This window comes from Mustela nigripes, chromosome 16, assembly GCF_022355385.1.
Source record: "Mustela nigripes isolate SB6536 chromosome 16, MUSNIG.SB6536, whole genome shotgun sequence".
In the NCBI taxonomy this organism is placed as follows: domain Eukaryota; kingdom Metazoa; phylum Chordata; class Mammalia; order Carnivora; family Mustelidae; genus Mustela; species Mustela nigripes.
Window position 1 is genome coordinate 18462799 of NC_081572.1, and position 22135 is coordinate 18484933.

General features: G+C 45.2%; 1 protein-coding gene across 1 annotated transcript; it reads left to right on the forward strand.

Moving 5' to 3' along the window:
- Positions 1-532: 532 nt before the first annotated feature.
- LSM12 (LSM12 homolog) lies at positions 533-21788 on the forward strand. The gene is made up of 5 exons (XM_059379276.1): positions 533-735; positions 2567-2700; positions 17695-17804; positions 19194-19320; positions 20114-21788. The coding sequence occupies exons 1-5, from the start codon at positions 612-614 to the stop codon at positions 20204-20206; spliced, it is 588 nt and encodes a 195-aa protein (XP_059235259.1). The 5' UTR covers positions 533-611; the 3' UTR covers positions 20207-21788.
- The last annotated feature ends 347 nt before the right edge of the window (positions 21789-22135 follow it).

Genomic DNA, 22135 nt, shown 5'->3' on the forward strand with positions numbered 1-22135 from the left:
TGAAGGTGGTGTTTCTTATCCCAAAAGATTATTGGATTTTCAGTAAGTAGTAAGAGGGAAGAAATAAAGATTCAGGATCAGGTTTAGTAATTTGCTCAAATTCACAGAACTTAGCGAGTGGCAGACCTGGGATTCCGATCCCAGTTTAGCTAATCCTATAAGCAATGTTCTTTCCACTACCACTTTATAACTGGGCATAATAATTTTGGGCAAGTTTCCTTAAGTCCTCTGGGCCTCACATTCCTCATATATAAAATATAGAGTTCATTCATTAAACCCTTGTGTCAAGGTGCGCACATACGTAAACAGCAGCTCCCTCCTCCTTCCCTTTTTCATCCCACGTAGGTCATTTATCTTTAACTTCTGAAAACGACTCTGCAAAGACTTTACCAAGTGGGCCCCCAGTTGCACTAACACACTAACTCAGATTCCCCTTTATTTCCTCTTCTTCCCTTTTCCACCTAGGCTCCCGCCCCACCCAGCGCGAGGCCACGCCCTAGCGTGTGACGTCAGTGCGCCTCGTGCGTCGCGTCGCGTCGCGGCGCTCACTGGGGGCCCGGCTTTCGCCCGCTGCTGCCGCCGCCGCCGCCGGCCGCGGCTGCTCTCCCAAGATGGCGGCTCCTCCGGGCGAGTACTTCAGCGTTGGGAGCCAGGTGTCGTGCCGGACGTGCCAGGAGCAGCGGCTGCAGGGCGAGGTGGTAGCCTTCGACTACCAGTCCAAAATGCTGGCTTTAAGTATCCTTCGCTGCGCGGAGCCCGAGGCCGGGCCGGCGTGTATGTGCGGTGGTGGGGGGGTGGGGGACGACGGCGGCGGCTGGGGCCCTCTCCGGGCCTAGGGGCGACCGGCTACCGCGGCGCCCGGAGCGCATGCGCACGGGCCTGAGCTCCCCTCCCCCTCTTCGCGTGTCCCTCGGTCAGCTTTGGGGACCCTGTCTCCCACCTCTTGTGGGAGCTGGGCCCCGAGCGAGGGTCAGTGGGTGGAAGGGGGCTTGACACGAGGATGCCTTTTCGGGGGAACGCTGTGAGAGGGGACACGGTGATCCGGAGAGAGGGTGGTCGTGGGAGGGGGCTGGTGGATTGGAGCCCGGATGGAAGGGGGGCGGGTAGAATCATGTGGGGAGGGGGTGTGCAGATTAAGGAACTGCTAGTAGCTCAAGGGTATAGTTTAAGAAGGGGTGTCTTCTGGTGGGATTTGGTCCAAGGAAGGGCGGTGGGGTGGTGACCAAATGGGCCTTGCTTGCTTTGGGGGAGAGTAAGTGCAGGACAGAGTTTGTATCTGAAATGGGGATAGGGGCTTGTTTTGCTGGTGAGTGTGCATGGTGCTATTGGGGGCGGGGAGTATTGAATTAGCTTTCTTAGTCATTTGAAAATTGCTGCTTTGAGAATGTTTGCATAGGAAACCTGGTCCAGACAGAAGACCACGTTTTTTAGGGGCTCCCGTAGGGTTGTGTGGGCTACAGGTGAAAGAGTAAGTTATCTTCTCCTCCTCAGCCCAGCACATGGAGTCCTGACTTTTCCATAGTAGTTGCCTCCTGTTTTGGAAGTGGCGGTGTTAAACAGAATGGAAAAGAAGGCCTGCTTCTTTGGGGTGGAAATGATTTCTGAATTACTCCAGGAAACTCAATCTTGGAATTATAGTACTTCCTGATTGTAATAAATATGCCACCCCTTCCCCTTTCTGAGCCACAGGTGGGTTTATTTGGATTTTTTTTTTTTTTTTTTGGAAGAGTAATCTTTTATGGCATCTTTCAAAAGGAAGTTTCCCTACCGAGTGCTGCATTTGAGTGGCAAGTATTTTAAATTATTTAATCACTTAGTTGTAGATTTGTAGCCTAGGAGGACATCCTCTGAAACGACAGCAACAGCCATGCCTTTTTTTTTTTTTTTTTTTTTATAAGAACTCAGATCTGGACCAAACAGACCTTTTATGATAGTGGTTTAATTGGAAGGGTTTTGGCATGAGGAATTCCTTTACTTTTAATTGGCATATAATATGCTCTTGATAAATAGTTGGAGGGCAGGTGAGTGAATGAATGAATGAATGAATGAATATATATGTATAAATGAATGATTTATTTAGCTGGGTTCACCTTGAGTGAGCCTCCTTTCCAAGTGCTGTAGTTTTCTCCTCTGCAGAATGGGAAATCTGAAATCTAAAAAAGTGAAAAGAGCAGTATATAGATGAAAGGAGTATTATACCAAGAACAGAAAGTACTGCCTCTCCTGTGTGGTTCCTTAGGTCCTAGACAAACTATATATACGGCATTAACACTGCATTATCCCTCCCTCCAACCAGAGAGGTGACAGAAACCTTTTCTGAGGTTTCCAATTTTGGATGGTATTTGGCTTTGAAAAGCTTGAGATCTTTGGGTTCTGGGTTTTGAGTGGGCAGAAGGTGGCCGGCAGAGATTCCCTGAGGAGAGCTGTGATTCTTGCAAGGCTCCCCCCTCTTGCTCATGGCACACCTGTTACACCAGCCTTGTGTGAATTGTGTTTTCCATGCCCCTTTTGGGATGTGTCAGTGCTCGGTTTGCCCCTGTTTTCCTTAACTTTATTTTCTCACCAGAATGTCCCTCTTCCAGTGGAAAGCCCAACCATGCAGACATCTTGCTCATAAACTTACAGTATGTTTCAGAAGTGGAAATAATTAATGACCGAACAGAAACCCCTCCTCCCCTAGCTTCACTCAATGTTAGTAAGGTAAGGACTTGAGGGCAGTTCTGGCTCTCCAGAATGGTGGGGAGATTTGAGATTCATTGACTTTTGGTCATACATACATTGTCCATTGTTTTTCATTTTTTCATTGACTTAAAATTGTTCCGATACCTTTTTGAAAGACCTGTCAGTTTAGGTGTTCTCTTTATTCCTGGGTATCCTCAGAAGACTTAAGAAACCTTTCAATGCCCAAATAGAGAAAGTTGAGAGTTTGCTTTTGTCCTTTGTGAAAGAGGACTTTTTTTTTTTTTAAACCTGGAGTCCATGTGTGAACTTCTGGTGTTGGTGGGGTTGGGTAGGGGTGTGGCCTGTGAACCTCCTGAAATTGTGCACACATGAATATATGTGATTTTGGTGAACATAGGGAGTACTTTGCAGATCTCTGATTCATGACCTACAAAAATTTGAAAACTACTGCATTAGAGCTTCATTTTTGTCTTTATGTTTGTATTTTGAGGTCTGACAGAATTAGAGGCTTAGGATATTTTAATCTTGGATGGATATGTTGATAATGTGGGAACCCCCAAATCACTTTGACTCTCCAGTTCTATGAGTGAAAGTTCATGTATAATAACATTAGTAATAATACAACCCCCATGCCCTGTAGTCTTTGCTGTCCTGTACTTGGAACACTCTTTCTTCCGGAATTTGGAGCCGCATCCTTCAGCACCTCTTCCAAGAAGTCTTCTCTGATCACCCAGGCTAAAGTAATTTGCTCCCATTATTCTCTCTTACAGTACTTTATCGTTTAGAGTTAAGGTGGCAGCATTTATAGTCCAACTTGGGACATTTTTGAGAGTAAAGCATTAGTGCTTTTGTTTTACGCTGGGACAGTGGGGCAAGTATAGACCAGTGTGTCCTGGGCAAATTGAAATTTAAGATAACCCTATTTGTAGCCTTTTTATAAGTATAATTGTGTATTGTTTCTTTGCTTTTCTATCTCACCAAACTTTGTTCAGAGGTTGGGAACCATCCCTGTTTTGTATATGGCTGAATATACAGAGCCTTGCACAGAATAAGTGCTTAATATTTTTGAATGAATATTAAACCTTATTAGACATTCGATTTTAGTAGCAGCTGCTTTTCCTTAAGTCTCTTGAGTTAGTGTGGTGGAAGTTTTTCCCTCTGGAGGAGTCTTGTAATAACGTATATTCTCTTGCTTCTCTCTCGGGAATGTGGTATGTTGGCTACAATTCAGCAAAGCAAGGAAACACTCAGGCAGCTGAAACAATAGAGGGTAACTGAGGCTGGTGGAATATAGTTACCTGTGATCTGGAGCTCCCTTTTTTTTCAGATTCCAGGGAAATGCCACTTGTTTTTTTAGTTATGGCTGAAGACAGATTTGGGAGGGTCTTGGGTTTCATGTTAAAGGCTGTTGCATATAGAATGTCCCATTCTTAGAAATCTATAGATTTTTTTAAATCCTGCCTTAGGTACCTTCTACTAGAATGTAGGAGCTCCTTGAGTGGTTGTCTTTTTTTTTTGACTGAAGAGATTAGAAAGATTCAGGTGAAGTTGTTTATTCCTAGTATATTGAAGAGAAAGTAGTTACTTTTGGTGTCTATAAGGTATGAGAAGTTTGTTACTAAATAACTGGATGTTTAGTGAGTATTAGAGGAAAGATTATCTGGAAGGGGGATGATTTTCTCAAATGTAAAGGACTAAGTTTCTGTTCTTGGGACCAGTATGTGCCCCCATTTAGAGGGCTTGGAGTATTATGGGGGGGACTGTTAAGAGGTAATTTTCTTATGCTTGACCTCAAATATAAATAGTTCTCGGTTATGGAGTTTGTCTTTAGGGTTTTGCTTTGTGCTGGTCAGTTTTAGATTATTAGTATTGTTGTAAACTAGTTGTTTACCCACTCTTTCAAGAAAGCAGCAGGAATCAATAGGTTAGGGAAGACAGAAGTTCTTACTTTTCTTATTTTGTGGCATGCTTGCCAGGTCTTGAAAAAGGTTTGCTGGGAAGAGGAGTCAGAAACTAAAAACTAAAATTAGGTTGGAGGGCTATCTTTGGACTTCATTTATTCACTCTTCCCTTCCCAGACGTGTTGAGGAGTCAGCTATATTGGCTTTCCCTTGAAACTATCGTTTGAGGAGGCTTTGTGATTCCCTGGATTCAATTAGACTTAGAAGAGCCTGCTGTACTATTACTGAAAACTTAAATCTGGGCAGTTGTTTGCGTATTGCTTGAATGACCTGAGAAGTTCATCCCATTGAAGAACATGGACTTGGGGATTTTTTAAGATGGAGAGTTGTTTAAGCATGTTAGGAGGGAACTAAAGTGTTCAGAGATCCCTGGAAGGAAGCTGTTGCTTTCACAGTCTTAGGGAACACCACTTATGTGCTCCACTTCCAGTAGGAAGATACCATCACATGTTGGCTCATGTTGCTGATCTAGTAAGAGCTCCGTTTAATCAATCCCGTTGATATAAATTGGATATTTGTTTACTCTGACCCAGCAGGAAATGGAAGAGAAGGACTTTTGGGGGGGGGGGGGAGAAGGACTTTTAAAGAAAATACTTAATTCCAGTCCAACTAGAGAAGGTACGAACTAGCAGTTTTTAAGAGATGAGTCTGTTTTGCTTTCCATTGACAGTTCACTGCTGGCTAAGAAGTCCTGTGTCTGTCCACAGATGTGGGATGTGAGAGACAGTAGGGTTGCTGAAGGTGGAAGTTACAGGTATCATTTGATCTTCTCCATAGTACTGTGGTACCCTGTTAAAGTGTTCTGAATTTCCTGACTCTAAGACAGAAGCATTTCAATAGAAGTACAAAAGCACATCAAAGCCAGTCATAAGTGAGGTTCAGATTACTCACCCTGTGGCTTATTAGTTTATTCTGTCATGGGGAAGGTTTAATGTTTCTTTAGGACAAGAAGAACTGTAGTGTCCACGTGGCAGGATGAAGTATGATGTTTCTGAACAAGTTCCTTTGAACTGACTCTGCTTCTTGCTCTCTGGGGATGGAGATTACCCGTGGGTTAGTAGTGTTCTCAGGAGACGATTTGGGACATGTCAACATTAACAAGGTTGCTCTTGTGTAGCATTATAAAACATTTCCTGAAATCTATTTTGTGCAAGGCGCTGTGGTAAGCTCTGCTGGGGACCACAACTTGCAAAGAACTTGGACACCTCTCATTCCATTATCTCAGTCACACCGTGTGATCTTTAGAGTGTATTCTTTTCATTTTAACAGATGAGAAGACAGGCTTATTAGTTTAAGTGACTTGTTCTGGGTTACGTGGCTGGTAGCATGGAAACTAATGTTTTTATGTGCCACTCTAAGCTAGCAACTGGTAGACATCTCATTTAATTCTAACAGTTCTTATGGTATGGGTACCATCAGCATCTCATAAGAGAGTAAACTGAGGCTCAGAGAGAACGAGTCACTAGCTCAAGATCATCTACCTACTAAGTAACAGAGCTGGAATTTGAACTCAGGTCTGATGTTTTGACTGCCAAGTCCCATGTTAGTAATGTTTCTACGTAGAGAAACCTGTGTGTGTGGTCAGGAGCATTGTGGTCTAGTAGAAAAAGCAGGAACCAAGCAGGTAAGTCTTTAAAGTTACTTCTCTGCCTCTTAACTGTACTAAGCATGAATTTCCTGACTGTAAAAATGGGATAATGTTAGAACCTATCTCACAGAGTTGCTGCGGGGATTAGATCAATTGATTAGAATTGGCAGGTGTTAGTTCTGTTCTTCTGCTTAGCTATTTGTAGCCAACTGATGTTCCTTGAATAGGCATAGGGGCACGATGGGAGGATGGGGGGGCATTGTGACTAAGGGAAGGCAGCCAAGAACATGAATGCTATTACTCTGTCAGTCTTTCCTGGCTTTGGATCGACATTTGTTCAGTTATCCGAACTTGCCAACCCAAGATTGGGGAAAATCAAAATTGTATTGAATGCCATTAATATGTAACAGAGTTAAATATTTTTAAGAGATCTCTTCTTGGTGACCAGAATTAACTTGAACTTCGAGAGCAGTGTTACCAGGTGGTGTAGTTAACACTTGACTGGGTACTGGAGTTTAGAGTGAGTAGTCACAGAACCTAGGAGGCTGTGCTTTCAACCTCTGAGACCCTTAGGAAAGAACTCATGGACACAGCCAAGGCAAGTGTATGTATGTATTAAGATAAATGCATCCAGTGCATTGAATGAGATGTAAGTCATCTTCTCACTTTGCTGAGTCGGAGAAGACTTTCTTGAAGAGATATTTGTGAGTTGTGGGGGGAGGCAGGAAAACTGACAAAGCATAGAAATTGAAATCCGCAGATAAGGTATCCACCTCCCTTACCAAACCACTGACTAATTTGTCAGCCTCTTTTATCCATTTATTACCTCTTTAGATCTTGCTAACAAGCATTGAGTTACCAGATGCACCCAGGAAGAAGAGATTCAAAAAGCTTATCATTAGCCCCTGGTAATGAAGAAGGAGTTGGGTGCCTTTGGATAAAAAAGGGTATTTGGAGATTGGGTGCGGTAGCAGGGGGGTAGTTCTGGAACGGCTGAGAAAACAAAAGAGTCACAGAGTTCACTTTAAAAAAAAAATTGTTTACCTTTAGGTAGTTGTCGTATTCAGGGAAGAGCTGGCTTACTCTTTGTTTTGAGTTCTCCCGATTTCAAAGCTAAGGTTTAGGTTAGGGGCACCTGGGTGACTCAGTCGTTAAGCATCTGCCTTTAGTTCAGGTCATGATCCCTGGTCGAGCCCCGCATCGGGCTTCCTGCTTGTCAGGAAGCCTGCTTCTCCCTCTCCCACTCCCCCTTCTTGTGTTCCTTCTCTTGCTCTGTCTCTCTCTGTCAAATAAATAAATAAAATTAAAAAAAAAAATAAGGTAAGGTTTAGCATAGCCATAGACTTTCCAGTGATTTGAGGGTTAATTCCCAAGTACAAGTACACTTCTGGAGTGGTTAATAGCTGCTGCCTTACGGCCTTTGTTCGTGGATCTGTCTTGTCAGGTGGGCCCTTGACCATATCGTGACCCTAATATGTGGAGATACGGAGTTAGCACCGATGGAAACAATTATGTTTCTAGAGAAAGCAAGTCTTTTTTGTCAGATAAAAATTTTTCTAGCTTTTAGAAGCTGTATATAACCTATTGGCTCACTTGATTAGAGTGTAATGTCAAGGCCCCAGTACCAGGTTAGAGTCCACCAGTGTTTTGCCCGTGGCTGTGAGCAGACACAGCTGTTTCCTTATGAAAGTGTCATGGTTTAGGTTGGGGGTGAAAAGGAAGAGCCCATTACTGCTGTGTGACAGGACGTGTTAAATAGTGAGTGGTATCAGATGAAGTTAGCAAGGTCGAGTGATTGCCATTTTATTTTATTTTAATTTAGATTTATTTATTTATTTTAGAAAGAGGGAGAGCACATGGGGTGGGCAGAAGGAGAGGGAGAGAGAATCTCAAGCAGACTCCCGCTGAGTGGGAAGCCTGACAAAGGGCTTGATCCCAGCACCCTGGGTTCATGACCTGAGCCAAAGGCAGACGCTTAAGCAACTGAGCCACCCAGGTGCCCCTTGGCTTAGGTCTTGATCTCAGTGTCTTGAGTTCAAACTCTGCCTTGGGGTCCGTGGTTCAGCAGGAAGCCTGTCTAAACAATCACTGGCCTTCTGAAGCGTGTCACATTCAGTGGCATTCAAACTTTAGCGTCCAAATGACAGAGCCATAGCGGGGGATGCAGTGCTCTGGGCTGGGGCTTGTGGCTCAGTTAGCTATAGCGCATGGCAGCCAGTCCTGTGAGCCTTCATTAGGTTGTTAAGGGTTTAGTTGCAAAGGGGGCTTTCTTGACATCGCAGGGTGTGGAGACAGTTGCTAGGCCCAAGTTACTGGCAGAGTGCGCCACCTGTGTGTGACTGAAGCCACCTCTGCACTCTGACATGGAGGTGGTTTAAACTGAGGGCTGTACTGCTGGGTCAGTGGGGGTATCGCTTCTGCTGTTAAGGGCATCCTAACTCTTTGGTCTTACAGCTGCAGAACAGGCTTGTGGAGAAAAGGGTGATGCAGTCAAGTTCTAGCCCTGGAATTTTGAGACTAACTTAGGTAAATATCAGAAACTACCCTGGAGAGTTCAGCAAATTGTACCTGAAGTGGAAAATGAAATGAAAGGATCTGCACACTGTGTCAAAAGCCAACTGTGTGTGTGGTCGAATGTGGGGAGTTTGAAGAGCGTTCTTCCAGCAGCTAAATTGTGTGACCATGTGTTAGTCACTTATTAAAACTGCGAACTGTTCTGTGAAATTCTGATAGTTGAGGTTTCTTTTCCTTTTATCCTCTTTTCCTCTCATTCCCCTTCCCTTCCAGGCACTGGGAATGTTAAGATGATTAAGACTGCCTTTTGCCCTCAAGAATCCCATGTGTGTTGGTGGTGGCGAGGGAGAGCAGCATTTAGCTGCTGCTGACAGTACGGTGGGGTCCGTGTTACGAGAGGTGTGAGCAAGGTGTTGTGGGCGCATAGAACAGGGGCCAGCAAACTTTCTCTGTGAAGGGCCAGATAGTAAATATTTTAGGTTTGTGGGATATCCATTCTCTGTCACAACTACTCCACTTTGTCTTTGTAGCAAAAGCAGCCATAGATGATACAGAAACAGGTGGGTGTGGTCTTTCTAATATGGCATAACTAAAACAGGTGGTTGGCTGAATTTGGCCCAGAGGCTCTGGTTTGCCAACCCTTGGCGCAGAGTGGTAAACATTTTAGGGAAGGCTTTTCTGTTGTAATAGTGGAGTAGGGTCTTGAAGAGCAAATAATAAAAGGAAGGAACTTAAATGGAATCAAGCTAATTTGGAAGGTGCTCAGTTTGTCCGTCTACAGTTTAGAAGCTTTTGCTCTTCTGTCGGGAAGCTAACCTGGAGGTTATTAGTTCTCAGAGGGAGGGAATGGACTTGTTACGTGCTGGGATTGTTTATTTATTTATTTGACATAAAGATCACAAGTAGGCAGAGAGGCAGGCAGAGAGGGGGTGAAGCTGGCTCCCTGCTGAGCAGAGAGCCCGATGTGGGGCGTGATCCCAGGACCCTGAGATCATGACCAGAGCCGAAGGCAGAGGCTCAACCCCCTGAGCTACCCAGGTACTCCACTTTCTTTCTTTCTTTTTTTTTTTTTTTTAAGATTTATTTATTTCAAAGTGGTAGCATGAGCCAGGGGAGGGGCAGATGGAGAGAATACTCAACCCCACTCCCCCCACCCAGGTGCCCCTAGATAAATATTTAAAAAAAAAAATAGAAAATGAGGGTCCAGGGAGTACTTACAATTATTGGCCTGAAATTCTTTGTCACACAAGATGTGTTTTCTGAAAAACAGTTTTATGATTTACCTTTAACAAAAGAAATAAAGGGGTGCCTAGGTGTCTCAGTAGGTTAAAGCCTCTGCCTTCGGCTCAGGTCATGATCCCAGGGTCCTGGGATCAAGCCATGCATCGCATAGGGCTCTCTGCTCGACGGGGAGCCTGCTCTCCCCCACCCCCCTGGCCTGGCTCTCAGCCTACTAGTGATCTCTGTCTGTCAAATAAATAAAAGAATCTTTAAAACAAAACAAAAATAATGTTCTTGACGTTTAGGGTGAGACTGGGGCCCTTTTCAGGTAAGAGCAGTCCTTCTCTAGAAGGCAGATAGCTTTGTTCTGAACTGGAGACATTGGTGGAAATGCCAGAATACGTTGACAAAAAGAGAAGGTGGCAGCTGAATTTTAAAAGTTTTTCCTTTCTGGAAAAAAAAATGTTTTTCCTTTCTGAAAGTATTTTCTTTTGCATTCAAATTTATATTTTCAACAATAATTTAGACTTACTTAGGTGAAGCTGTTTGTAGCAAAGGATTAAGAATGTAAGTAAGCTCTGGGGGTGTCTGGGTGGCTCAGTGGGTTAAAGCCTCTGCCTTCAGCTCGGGTCATGATCCCAGGGTCCTGGGATCGAGCCGCGCATCGAGCTCTCTGCTCAGCGGGGAGCCTGCTTCCTCCTCCCTCTCTCTCTGCCTGCCTTTCTGCCTACTTGTGATCTCTGCCTGTCAAATAAATAAATAAAATCTTTAAAAAAAAAAAAAAGAATGTAAGCTCTGGAGTCAGACTGGGTTGAAATTCAGATTCCCACTTGTGGCTTGGTAAACTTGGCCAAGTCACTAAGTTTCTCCATCTATTAAGTAGGAGGAATTTTAGTCCCTATTCTTTAGGCTTGTACAGATTTTTTTTTTTTTTTTTACGATTTTGTTAGAGAGTGAGCACAAGTGGGGTGGGGGGAAGGGGGAGGGGGAGAGAGACAAGCAGACTCCCCACAGGAAGCCCAACATGGGACTTGACCCCAGGACCCCGAGATCATGACCTGAGCCGAAGGCAGATGCTTAACCTACTGAGCCACTCAGCACCCCATTGTGCAGATTAAATGTTTTAATACACGTGAGGTGTGTAGCTTGGTGCCTAGGATGGAGTAGGCTTTCACTCAGCAGGTTGGCTCTTAGAATTTTAATATTAACTATCAAGCCTCTTAGGCTCTATAGTTCCTATTTGATTCAGTGTTTTTATACATTATTATATATTCTAAGATATTAAGACAAGTGGGGTACTCTATTTTTGGAGTTCCCAACTATCCAAAGTTGTAAAGAACAGTATTTTACTGAAACTGTCAGATAGGAGCTTTCAGCGAGGGAACAGGAAGACTTGGGGAAACTGATTGGAGGCTGGAACAAATATTTTTGAGAGCCTGCTTGTTGCTAGCTAGGAAGGAGGGCTTTCTGAGGGCGCACCCCAGGATGGGGACCGCAGAGGCAAGCGCAGGCCCTAGGATGCTGGTGGTTCTTGGCCGCCACGGTTCTCAGCCGCCATGGTCTGTCATCCGTCCGCCTCCACAGGCATGATAGCCAGTGCCGGCAGGTCCCGGGTGGCAGCTGCAGTGCTTCCTCGCCTCCGTGTGAGGGCAGCTGGCTGGACGGCCCGCGTGCACACATGAGACAAACTCAGAGTGGCTCATTGGAGTCAGTAGGTCACATCCAGTGTGTTCCTCTTTGGACTCTGCTTCCCTTGTTGTCTCAGCTGTCGCAGCCTGTTAAATACTTGCGGTAGGAACCTGTCTGGGTTCCCCACAGCGCCTGTGCTTCCCCAGTCTGGGTGTGTGGGGCTAAGCTGGCCCAGCTGGTGACTCAGTAACAAGATGAAGTGCGTATCGCTTAGATTTTGTCGTTGTGGCTGCTTCCTTTTCTCCATGTCACTAAGTGTAGGAGGAGAGGTTTGTGCATTAGTTCACTCATTCAAGGGTTACCCCGCAGCAGGCATGACTAGATGCCTTTTAATATTGATGTGCTTTGGTATCAAGTTCACATACTTTTCTCTGTTGCCCACATCAAGTTGCTATATCCAGAACGGCCACGGGAGGAAGCACTGGTTAGTAGACCAGGAATAGTTGTTTCCACTGAGTTTCATACAAAATAAAAGGAGAGGCAGGTAAGCACAGGTTGTCTTGTGCAGTCATTTCAATGAAGCCACATGCACATTAGTAATAAGTACTCATAGGTTTGTGCTTCTCACTTTGCCTGAACTCAGTTTGTAAAGTGCTACCTTTAATAGTCTTGGAGATTCTCAACAGTTAGTACTTCATTTTTTTTTTTTTTAAGATTTTTGTTTATTTGACAGAGAGAGATCACGAGTAGCAGAGAGGCAGGCAGAGAGAGAGAGAGGGAAGCAGGCTCACTGCTGAGCAGAGAGCCCACTGTGGGATTTGATCCCAGGACCCTGAGATCATGACCCGAGCCAAAGGCAGCGGCTTAACCCACTGAGCCACCCAGGTGCCCCAGTACTTCAGTTTTGATTGGAAGAGAGGCCAGCAGCTAGCATGCTTCACTGAAAATAGATGTAGTATGGTGGTAGTCATTGAATTTTTAAAAATTGCTATCCTGGTTATCTTCCCAAGTTTGTTTATTTATTAAGATTTTATTTACTTATTTGACAGAGAGAGATCACAAGTAGGCAGACAGACAGTCGGGGGGTGGGGGCAAACAGGCTCCCTGATGAGCATGGAGCCGGATGTGAGGCTCCATCCCAGGAACTTGAGATCATGACCTGCGCCAAAGGCAAAGGCTTAAACCCACTGAGCCACCCAGGTGCAGTCTTCCCAGGTTTAAAAGGTACACCCTATACACCCTACACCTCTACTGAGGGCAGCTTTTATTGGTTCCCTCTAGTGGTTTGACAGTAAATGTAAACTTACTATCTAGGAGTAACTGGACCATTTATACATATGCATGAGTGATGTGAGGGGATTCAAACCTAAGTAACTGCTAACTTGAGGGTAGAGTGATAGTCATTTGCTTTACAAAAGGAGTCTTATCTACGGTTTTCATGAATTTTCAGGAACATGCCTAAAAAGAGCAAGGTAATCTCACCCCCAGTTTTGAGAGACTTCTGGATTCCTTTTGTGAGGGTAACCATCCTTATTCCTGTTTGTTAGGCTCCTCTGAGGGAGAAATTTACCCCTTTGTATAAGTTCCAGGTGAAAGAAGATCTATGTAGCTGAATCAGATAAAAACATTTTTCAGATTGCCATGAAAATACAATTCATAAACAGACAGCAGGAGGTTTCAAAGGTTGCATTGCATCCAGATCCCCCAGAGCACAATTGCAGGTACAAGTAGAGTAATTGAGAATATTGGGGCAAATTGAAATACAGTCAGTTTACTCTGATTTCTGTTGACTTTTCTTTCTTTTTTTTAAAAAGATTTATTTATTTATTAGAGAGAGAGAGAGGCAGAGAGGCAGGCAGAGAGAGGGGGAAGCAGGCTTCCTGCTGAGCAGAGTCCAAATCGCGGCTTGATCCCAGGATACTGAGACCATGAACTGAGCCGAAGGCAGAGGCTTAACTCACTGAGCCACCCAGGCGCCCCTCTGTTGATTTTTCTAAGGCTCTTTTTTTTTTTTTTTTTTTTGGTAAAGATTTTATTTATTGGAGAGCAAGAAAGGGCGATGAAGGGCAGGGAGAGGGACAACCTGACTTCACACTGAGTGCGGAGCCTGCTGCAGGGATTGATCTCACGATTCTGAGATCACGACCTGAGCTGAAACCAAGAGCTGAAACAGGAGTCGGACACTTAACCAGTTGAGCCACACAGGTACCCCTCTAAGGCACTTTATCATTTAGCATTTGGGACCTGTTTGCACTATGAGTTGAAATAGAGAATCATCTAGTCTATTCTCCTTTGCTCTCAGAGCCTTTAGAGGAGATTATACACCTGGTATTTTGGGGGGCTGGAAGCGTATTTTGAAATCCTTGTTTTCTAACTGTTGCTGTTACTCAGGCTGTCCAAAGGAATCACTTCTGGCTGAGATTTATATACGTTTTATTCTGCCTCTGGCAAGAATTCAAAAGTGACTCCTTTCCTAGCCTTTTTCCTTCTTCTTCTAGCCTAAATTTGTCAGTTCTGTTCTTAAACATTCAGCATAGGTGCCTGGTTTCCTGAGCCATTTCCTCTCTTACTGAATGGGTGAGGTTAGTTTTTAATTTGCTATGTAGGTGACAAGGATATTTTGCTGGGGGTATCCTCTCTTGTCTAGTCAACACAAGCTTTATAGAAGCAGCTTTGTGTGATCCAACACAGGGAGATGATTTTGGTTTTCAGGGATAAACTTTGTTTTTTTTTTTTTTAAAGATTTTATTTATTTGAGAGAGAGAGAGAGGGAGAGAGAGAGAGGGAGCATGAGAGGGGGAAGGGTCAGAGGGAGAAGCAGACTCCTCGCTAAGCAGGGAACGCGAGACTCAGATCCTGGGACTCCAGGATCATGACCCGAGCCAAAGGCAGTTGCTTATCCAGCAGAGCCACCCAGGCACCCACGTTTTTTTAAAAGATTTTATTTATTTATTTGACAGAAAGAGAAAGATCACAAGTAGGCAGAGAGGCCTACGTTGGGTGGTGGAGGGAAGCAGGCTCCCTGCAGAACAGGGAGCCTTATGTGGGACTTGATCCCAGGATCCTGAGATCCTGACCTGAGTTGAAGACAGATGCTGAGCCACCCAGGCGTTCCAGGGATAAACACTTTTTTTTTTATTTTTTTAAAAGTTTATTTATTTATTTGACAGAGATCACAAGTAGGCAGAGAGAGAGGAAGGGAAGCAGACTCCTCGCTGAGCAGAGAGCCCAATGTAGAGCTCTATCCCAGGACCCTGGGATCATGACCTGAGCTGAAGGCAGAGGCTTTAACCCACTGAGCCACCCAGCGCCCCAGGGATAAACTTTATTTTTTTAAGATTTTATTTATTTATTTATTTTTTAAAAAGATTTTATTTATTTATTTGACAGAGATCACAAGTAAGCAGAGAGGCAGGCCAGAGAGAGGAGAAAGCAGGCTCCCTGCTGAGCAGAGAGCCCGATGTGGGGCTTGATCCCAGGTCCCTGGGATCATGACCTGAGCTGAAGTCAGAGGCTTTAACTCACTGAGCCACCCAGGCGCCCCAGGGATAAACATTTTTTTTTTTTAAAGATTATATTTATTTATTTGACAGAGATCAAAAGTAGGCAGAGAGGCAGGCAGAGAGAGAGAGGAAGGGAAACCGGCTCCCTGCTGAGCAGAGAGCCTGATATGGGCTCCATCCCAGGACCCTGAGACCATGACCTGAGCCGAAGGCAGAGGCTTAACCCACTGAGCCACCCAAGCGCGTGGGATAAACATTTTTAAAAAGACCTGCAAGTGAGACCTTCCTGCCTGTTCACAGGGTAAGGTAAATAGCTGCCTGGTCACTTGCGCTCCATAGGAGCCCTGGGAGAGTGTGGTTAATCCAGGGGAGCACTGTTGCCCCCTGGTTTTCCCTTCTTTCCTTGAAGACTTCAGGTTTTGTACAGGGTTGTTTGGCAAGTGAGACTCAGGGAAACTCCTTATTATCAGGGTTTTCTGGGTGACTAAGTTTTGCTTTTTGCTGCTTAAAATAGGCCATCAGTGGTTCTTTTTCTATAGAGACCGAGAGCTTTCTTGCTGCAGTTGGGATTGCTGAGGCTCTGGGGAATACTGTCAGCCCTGTGCATTTCTTTCTCTGTGGAGTTCTAGCCTGGTAGGGCCAGAATGGCAGGACCAGGCTTGAAAGATTGTTTATTTAGTGCTGCTGTACTTGCCTCTCTCCACGTGCTGGGGACTATGTGAAAAGGGAGCTCAGGCTTCAGATCACTGCAGAGTTCTGGCCTTTCTTTCCTCTTTTCCCTGGGGACACTGAAATGACAGCATGCATGACCTCTCTCTTCTGTGTTCATACCCCTCACCCCTCAGATGATTTTTGAAACTCAGAGGCAGTGCTCCCCATAACCCAAAGGTCTCCTTTTCTCTTCTTCATGGTCAAACCCACACTTAATAAAGTGCTTCATTTTGCTAACAATTAGATACTTTGCCTAAATAAACAAACTGTATTTGGTCTATGGTTTGAGGGGTCACTGTTAAAATGGAATAGAAATGTTTAGGAATTCCAAATATCCAGGTACTTGGGGATGTGTATGAGGTGTGACTCTCTATTATAAGGAGCTGGTATTTGGGGACAAACTGTTTGTTCTCATGTGTGTGTCTGTATGTCTTTAGTGTACTAGCTGCAGCATCGTGCTCATGTTTGTGGGCCTGAAAAATCTCCAAATCATTTGTTTGACTTTCAGATGTATTTTCTGCCTTTCATTTTAACCATCTTGTCCAGCACATTTGTTTTGCTCTACACTGAAACGAATTTGTACTTCTGGAGTCTCTAGCAACGAGTACAGTAGGGTGGGGACTAGAAGTGTATTAGAGGGACAGTAGGGGTTGACAGGGCAACCCACCCCTGTTGGAAGGGATTTACTAGATTTTAGTAGACTACAGTAGTCTCCCCTTATCTGCAGGGTTTGTAGTCCCAAGACCCTGGAGGATGCCTGAAACCGGAAATAGTACTGAGCCCTATATGTATTAGTTGTTTTTTTTTCCTTCCTGTACACACATAACTATGATAAAGTTTAACTTATAATTAGTCACAGTAAAGACTAACAACAATAATTATTAATAACAGAAAAAGTATAACAATATGCTGTAATAACAGTTACGTGAATATGGTCTCTCTCTCTGTCTCAAAATACCTCATTGTATTGTTTTTACTCACCCTTGTGCTGATGGGAGGTGATAAGATGCCTCTGTGATGTGATGAAATGAGGTGAATGATGTAGGCACTGTGATGTAGCATTAGGTTATTGTTGACCTGACCTGATGATAAGTCCAGGAGGAGCGTCAGCTGTTTCCAGACCAAGGTTGACCCTGGATAAGAGGAGGGGAGGGGCGGGGAACTACTATACTAGAGTTTGTTAGAATTTCTTTTGATCAGTTTGTGAGCATTCCACTAGAGGGCAGATAAGGAATGAACATAAAGTAGAATGCAAACCATTCCATATTCTAAAGAGTAGGATATCAGTCTTTTAAGTTGAAGGTCGACAGTATCCATGGGTTAGGTTTACTTGAGTTTTGGCTCCCCATGTGAGCACAGATAGTGGTACCAGAAAGGTCGTCTTTAGAATCTAAAATTCTCGTCTCTGAAGGTGTCATAGGCATTAATTTCTAAACCTGAGACTCTAGCAGTGACTGATAAAAATTCTTAATTTTCTCCTTTCATAGATATGTGTGCGTTACCTTTTTTTCCGACTGTCACTTCCCAGTCCCACTGTGTAACATTGCTGTGCTTTATTTTCTGCCTAGCTCCCTTTAGCACCGTCTGAAGTTACTCTGTTTTTGTTCGTGGTCTCTGTCCATTCCCCGCCTCCGTGCTGTATCTCTAGCCTAGCACAGCGCATGGGTACCTGGTGGGCGCTCAGTAAGTGGATGGAAGGAATGTTTGCCACTGTAGCGGTAACTATTCAGGCATCTTGGGGTGCACTTTGTTTCACTTTTGGACTCTGAGAAAACTGAAGCTACCAAACCAGTCTTTCCTAGCCTCCTTTCCTCAACAGGTCCTGACTGTTGGGAAGAATGAAGGTGAATGCTTTTCTGAGTCTCTTTCCTCTCCCCCACCCTAGCTTGCCAGCAAAGCACGGACAGAGAAGGAGGAGAAGCTGAGCCAGGCCTATGCAATCAGCGCTGGTGTTTCCCTAGAGGGCCAGCAGCTCTTCCAGACCATACACAAGACGTGAGTCGGGGGAGCATAGGGGTCCCTTGTCCCCGGGGGCGATGCTGCCTGGCCGCGCTGTGTGGTAGTCGTGTTCCTGAAGGTCAGCAGAGGTGCTGGGTAGTGTGTCGGCAGCACCTCGGTGTCCAGGGACGTGGGTTTTCCCATCCAGGAGAACGGTGGAATCGCGGGCAGGTTGTCTTCCCTGGCCTTCGTGCCTTCAAGTGCAAAACTTCATTTGGGATTGGATTTTCCTGAAGATCCCTTTCAGAACTGATATTCAATAATTTAGAACTCGTGGCTTCTTTCTCTTTATTATTTTGATCTTGTAACTTTCTCCAGAAGCTGATGCAGTTTTACTAAGGGAGAGTTACGTGTCTGTTTCTTTCTAATTAATTGTACATCGGGGTGTATATAGGGTTTAGGGAAAGCAGAAGGCCACCTTATTACCACCACCTAAAAGACATTTTGTCACAGCAGAAGTCATTTGACTCTCCACTAGCTTCCCTAGCTGCTGAAAAACTGAAACATTTGACACTCCCCCCTCCCCCCTGCTGCCTTCTGTTACCCTATTTAACCACCTGGGTCTGGTGCACAGATGGCAGCTGGCATCAGAGCTGTCTGAGGCCGTGGTATGAGTGTCTGAACATTTACAGGTATGTGAGGGAACTCTGAGGAATATCAGCTGCCCTGCGTTTCCCCAAGTGTGAACTGGAATGGGTTTTCCCAGTCTGGCAAGTGCCCAGCTGTCTGATAATTGAGAGGGGCTGGTTTGAGGAGCGGTTTCCGTTTCGGGAGGTAGGGGACAGTGTGCAGATCATAGCAAGTTGGGGGAATTTCTTTTCCCATCTTTCTAAAGGTGCTATTTCCCCCTAGGTCAAAGGTTGGCAAACTGCAGGCAGATCAACTCCTTTCTTTATGTATCATCTGTGGCTGCTTTTGTAGTAGGCACAGCAGCAGAATTCAGTGGTTATGACAGAAATTGGATGGCGCTCACAGCCTCAAATACTTACTGTCTGACTCTGTAGAAAAAGGTTGCCAGCCCCTGCCCTAGGCTGCTACTTTAGTTGAATCTAGTGGCCTGAGCCTCGCTGTTCATTTGAATTCAATTTGGATTAGACTTCTGAGGCTGCCACCAAGGTTTTCTCTGGTTTTCTAGGTCCCCATTGCTTCTGAGTAATTCTTCTGGGCTCTCCTTGGAATGAATGTGCATCATGTCATTGCTTTTCCTAGCCAGTGATGCCCAGGGGCTTTCTTGGCTACGGCACCCTACGGGCTGCTGGCCTCTGGTTACTGTGTGAGCTGTGAGCTGAGAAGTTGGGGTCAGTTTTCCCGAGTTACTTATTTATCAGGCAGGAGGTGTGGGATGCCTCCAAGAGGCAACTTTCACCTGCTTTCTTCTCCTTCCAGCATTAAAGACTGTAAATGGCAAGAAAAAAACATCGTAGTCATGGAAGAAGTTGTTATTACACCCCCATATCAAGTGGAAAACTGTAAAGGCAAAGAGGGGAGTGCACTGAGCCATGTACGCAAAATAGTAAGTAAAGGAGCCGGGAACCTTTAGAGAGAGGGATTCCTTGGCCTTCACCCCTCCGGCCTCAGGGCAGGCCCTTGTGCTGCAGTCTCTGCCTGCTCTGACATGCCAGCCCGAGAGCAGCCCTGCCTAGTCCCCTGTCCCCTGTGCTGCAGTGCTCCACTGCTGTGCCTGGGCCACTTGTGTGGGGAGGGAACCCACTGGGCAGTGTGATAAAGTGAGCGCTCAGCCCCATGTCCTCGGCAGTGTGGCTTTTCAGAATTAGCCAGACCATTCCATGGGACTGCGCCTGAGCAGTTCCTCTCATCCCAGGCTGGGTTCTTCTCAGGATGGGCTGGTTGGTATCAATCAGTTGCTTTTGGCGTCTGTGACCCTGCATATGTCATGTGACTGTCTCGACTGAGTTGCAGCATTTGTAAAAACACTCTGAGCATCAAGAGACCAACATTGTGGGTGTAAAAAGTCTAATACTGTGAATTCCCTGTCAGCTTTTCTGCACTTACATGAAGAGGGGAGAGGGAGTTGGGGTCAAAATAATCTCTTTTCATACTGCGTTTGAGCTTACCGGTTCACTTTCTTTTAGACAGTCTGAGCTGAAGGTGCAGCACATGCGGCTGAAACAAAGAGGCCGCCACCTCTCCCTGGCCAAGAAGGCCCGCAGATAGCGAGGGCAGAGGGGCCTGAATGGTCCCTGAGCTGGACAGCCAGGACAGGCTGTGGAGGCCTGGCATGAACTGTTTGGGAGGCCTTGGTGCCCATCTCCTGTTCTGACCTAGGCTGAACTGGTCTCTTTCAGGTTGAAAAACATTTTAGAGACGTGGAAAGCCAAAAGATACTGCAGCGTTCACAAGCCCAGCAACCACAGAAGGAGGCTGCCCTGTCATCCTGAGTCCGCACACACGGAGGACTCTTCCAGCATCCAGCCGACGAGGCGATGGTGGTGGCTTCGGCGGAGGCAGGCCGGGGGAGGGAAGGGATCCTATATTTCCTGTTGGCTCTTGTTAACAAAGGGTCGGCATTTCCAAATCTTAGACTTGAACAAACAAAACACCCAACAAAAAAGAACAAGAGAATAATTTAAAAGTTGAATCATTACTTGACTAACAGACTTCGGTCCACCATGTCCTTTTCACAGCCCCCTTCTGGAACAGTCACCTTGTTAATTTTATTTTTGAAAATTCCTTTCCTGCTCTGCCCTTTCACCTCTGACTTTCCTAGTCTGTCCCTGCCATTCTGTTTTTATAAGTGGCTACACTTGCCTTCTGAGTGATTGAAAGAAACTTTTACATCTTCTCTTCCAAAATAAAAGTAACAAGCTGACTGTGATACTTAAGTTGAGACTAGAGCAGCAGACAGAGGTCTCACTTTAAATTTGTCTTTTTTTTTCTTTCTTTTTTTTTTTTCCTTTTTTTGCACAGGGCATGGCTTGAATTAGTTTTATTTTTCTTAACTTTAAATATATATATGAAAATATATATTAAAATGTTCTCTAAATATTTTCTGCTTCTTGCAGGTCTCTTTTTACTAGATCATGGCCGCTCTTCCCACCTCATCCCTTCGAAAATAAAAATGTATTACCCTCCCCACCACCTATAGCCAGGCAACTAACTTGACTTGGTTCACAGCAAGAATCTTCTGCAGCACTTTCTAGAGCCAGTGTTTGCAGGTGGGATTCGGCTGTGAGGGTTCCTGATGGCTTTTTAGTCTTTAACCGTGTGTGTGTACCAGTCTCACATTGGGCCAGAACCTCAGGATTCTCCCTCTGCCTTTTGTCTTACTTCATGGTACTAGAAGAACTTCCTCACCACTCTCCTGTCTCCTAGATGGGAGAGTCCGCTGCCCTGTCTCCTGTGCCCTCTGCAGGAAGAAAACTTTTGCATGGCACGTCTCAGCTCCTCCTCGAAGGATGATTTTCTTCCATAAGAAACCTGGAGCCCACCTCTCCCGGTCTCTCGAAGTCTGTATCCAGAGCCACTAGCCCAGGAGAAAGCTTGGGTGACCTGTAGTTTCTCTTCTCCCACCAACCTCCTGCTTTTATGCCCTTCCCCACCCCCTTAAATTTTACAAGCTTATGATAGTTTGTATGTGCTCAGCCGATGGGCAGAAAACCTGGAGAGAACTTCTGGACTTTAGCCCACCAGTTTGTCTGGTTTGACTAACCTGCTGAGCGCAAAAACTGGCACGCGGTGCCCCTGTGCCTTCAGGGCAGTCCAGTGGGGCCGAGTGTGCCACCAGCTGAATATCAGGCACCTAGTGGGAAGTGGGTGATGCTCATGTGACTGGCTAGAGCTTTGGGGGTGGGGTGGGGGTTAACTACTATCTTTTTGGCCATGATCTCTTTCCCCTTCCTTTTTTTTTTTAATTAAATAAATGGATCAAAATTAAATAATTCAAGCCCTGCCTTCAAAATGAAATTTTTTTTTTAGTATTGTTTAGCAAAAACAATAAAACCCAAATTTTTTTAACCATCACTCATGTCTCAGGTTTGTACGTGCTTTAGAGACCCCAGAGGGTGGGGGCATAAGGGGGGGTGTTTGGTAATCTTTCCCTTTAGATTCTCTGCTTTCTGCTCTTTACCTTGTCTCTTTCCACTCCATGGAGCTCACCCAGAGATACAGTGCAAAGTGTATAATTTGAGAAGGGGATCCAGGGTTGGGAGGTGTGTGTGAGTGGGGTAGGGGCACACAGAGCTGGACACATACATGAGGCCATTTGTTATGGGCTGTTTGGATGAAAAACGAGAAGCCTGAGAAGGGTACTTTCATCTGCCTGGTACTTGTAGATTTAAAGTACCAGGCCTTCAATTTAGTCTGCATGG

Coding starts and splice junctions, on each gene's coding strand:
- LSM12 (XM_059379276.1), top strand. CDS start 612: ATGGCGGCTCCTCCGGGCGAGTACTTCAGCGTTGGGAGCCAGGTGTCG. Junction 2,701..17,694: donor CTTCACTCAATGTTAGTAAG/GTAAGGACTTGA, acceptor CCCCCACCCTAG/CTTGCCAGCAAAGCACGGAC. Junction 19,321..20,113: donor TGAGCCATGTACGCAAAATA/GTAAGTAAAGGA, acceptor GGTCTCTTTCAG/GTTGAAAAACATTTTAGAGA.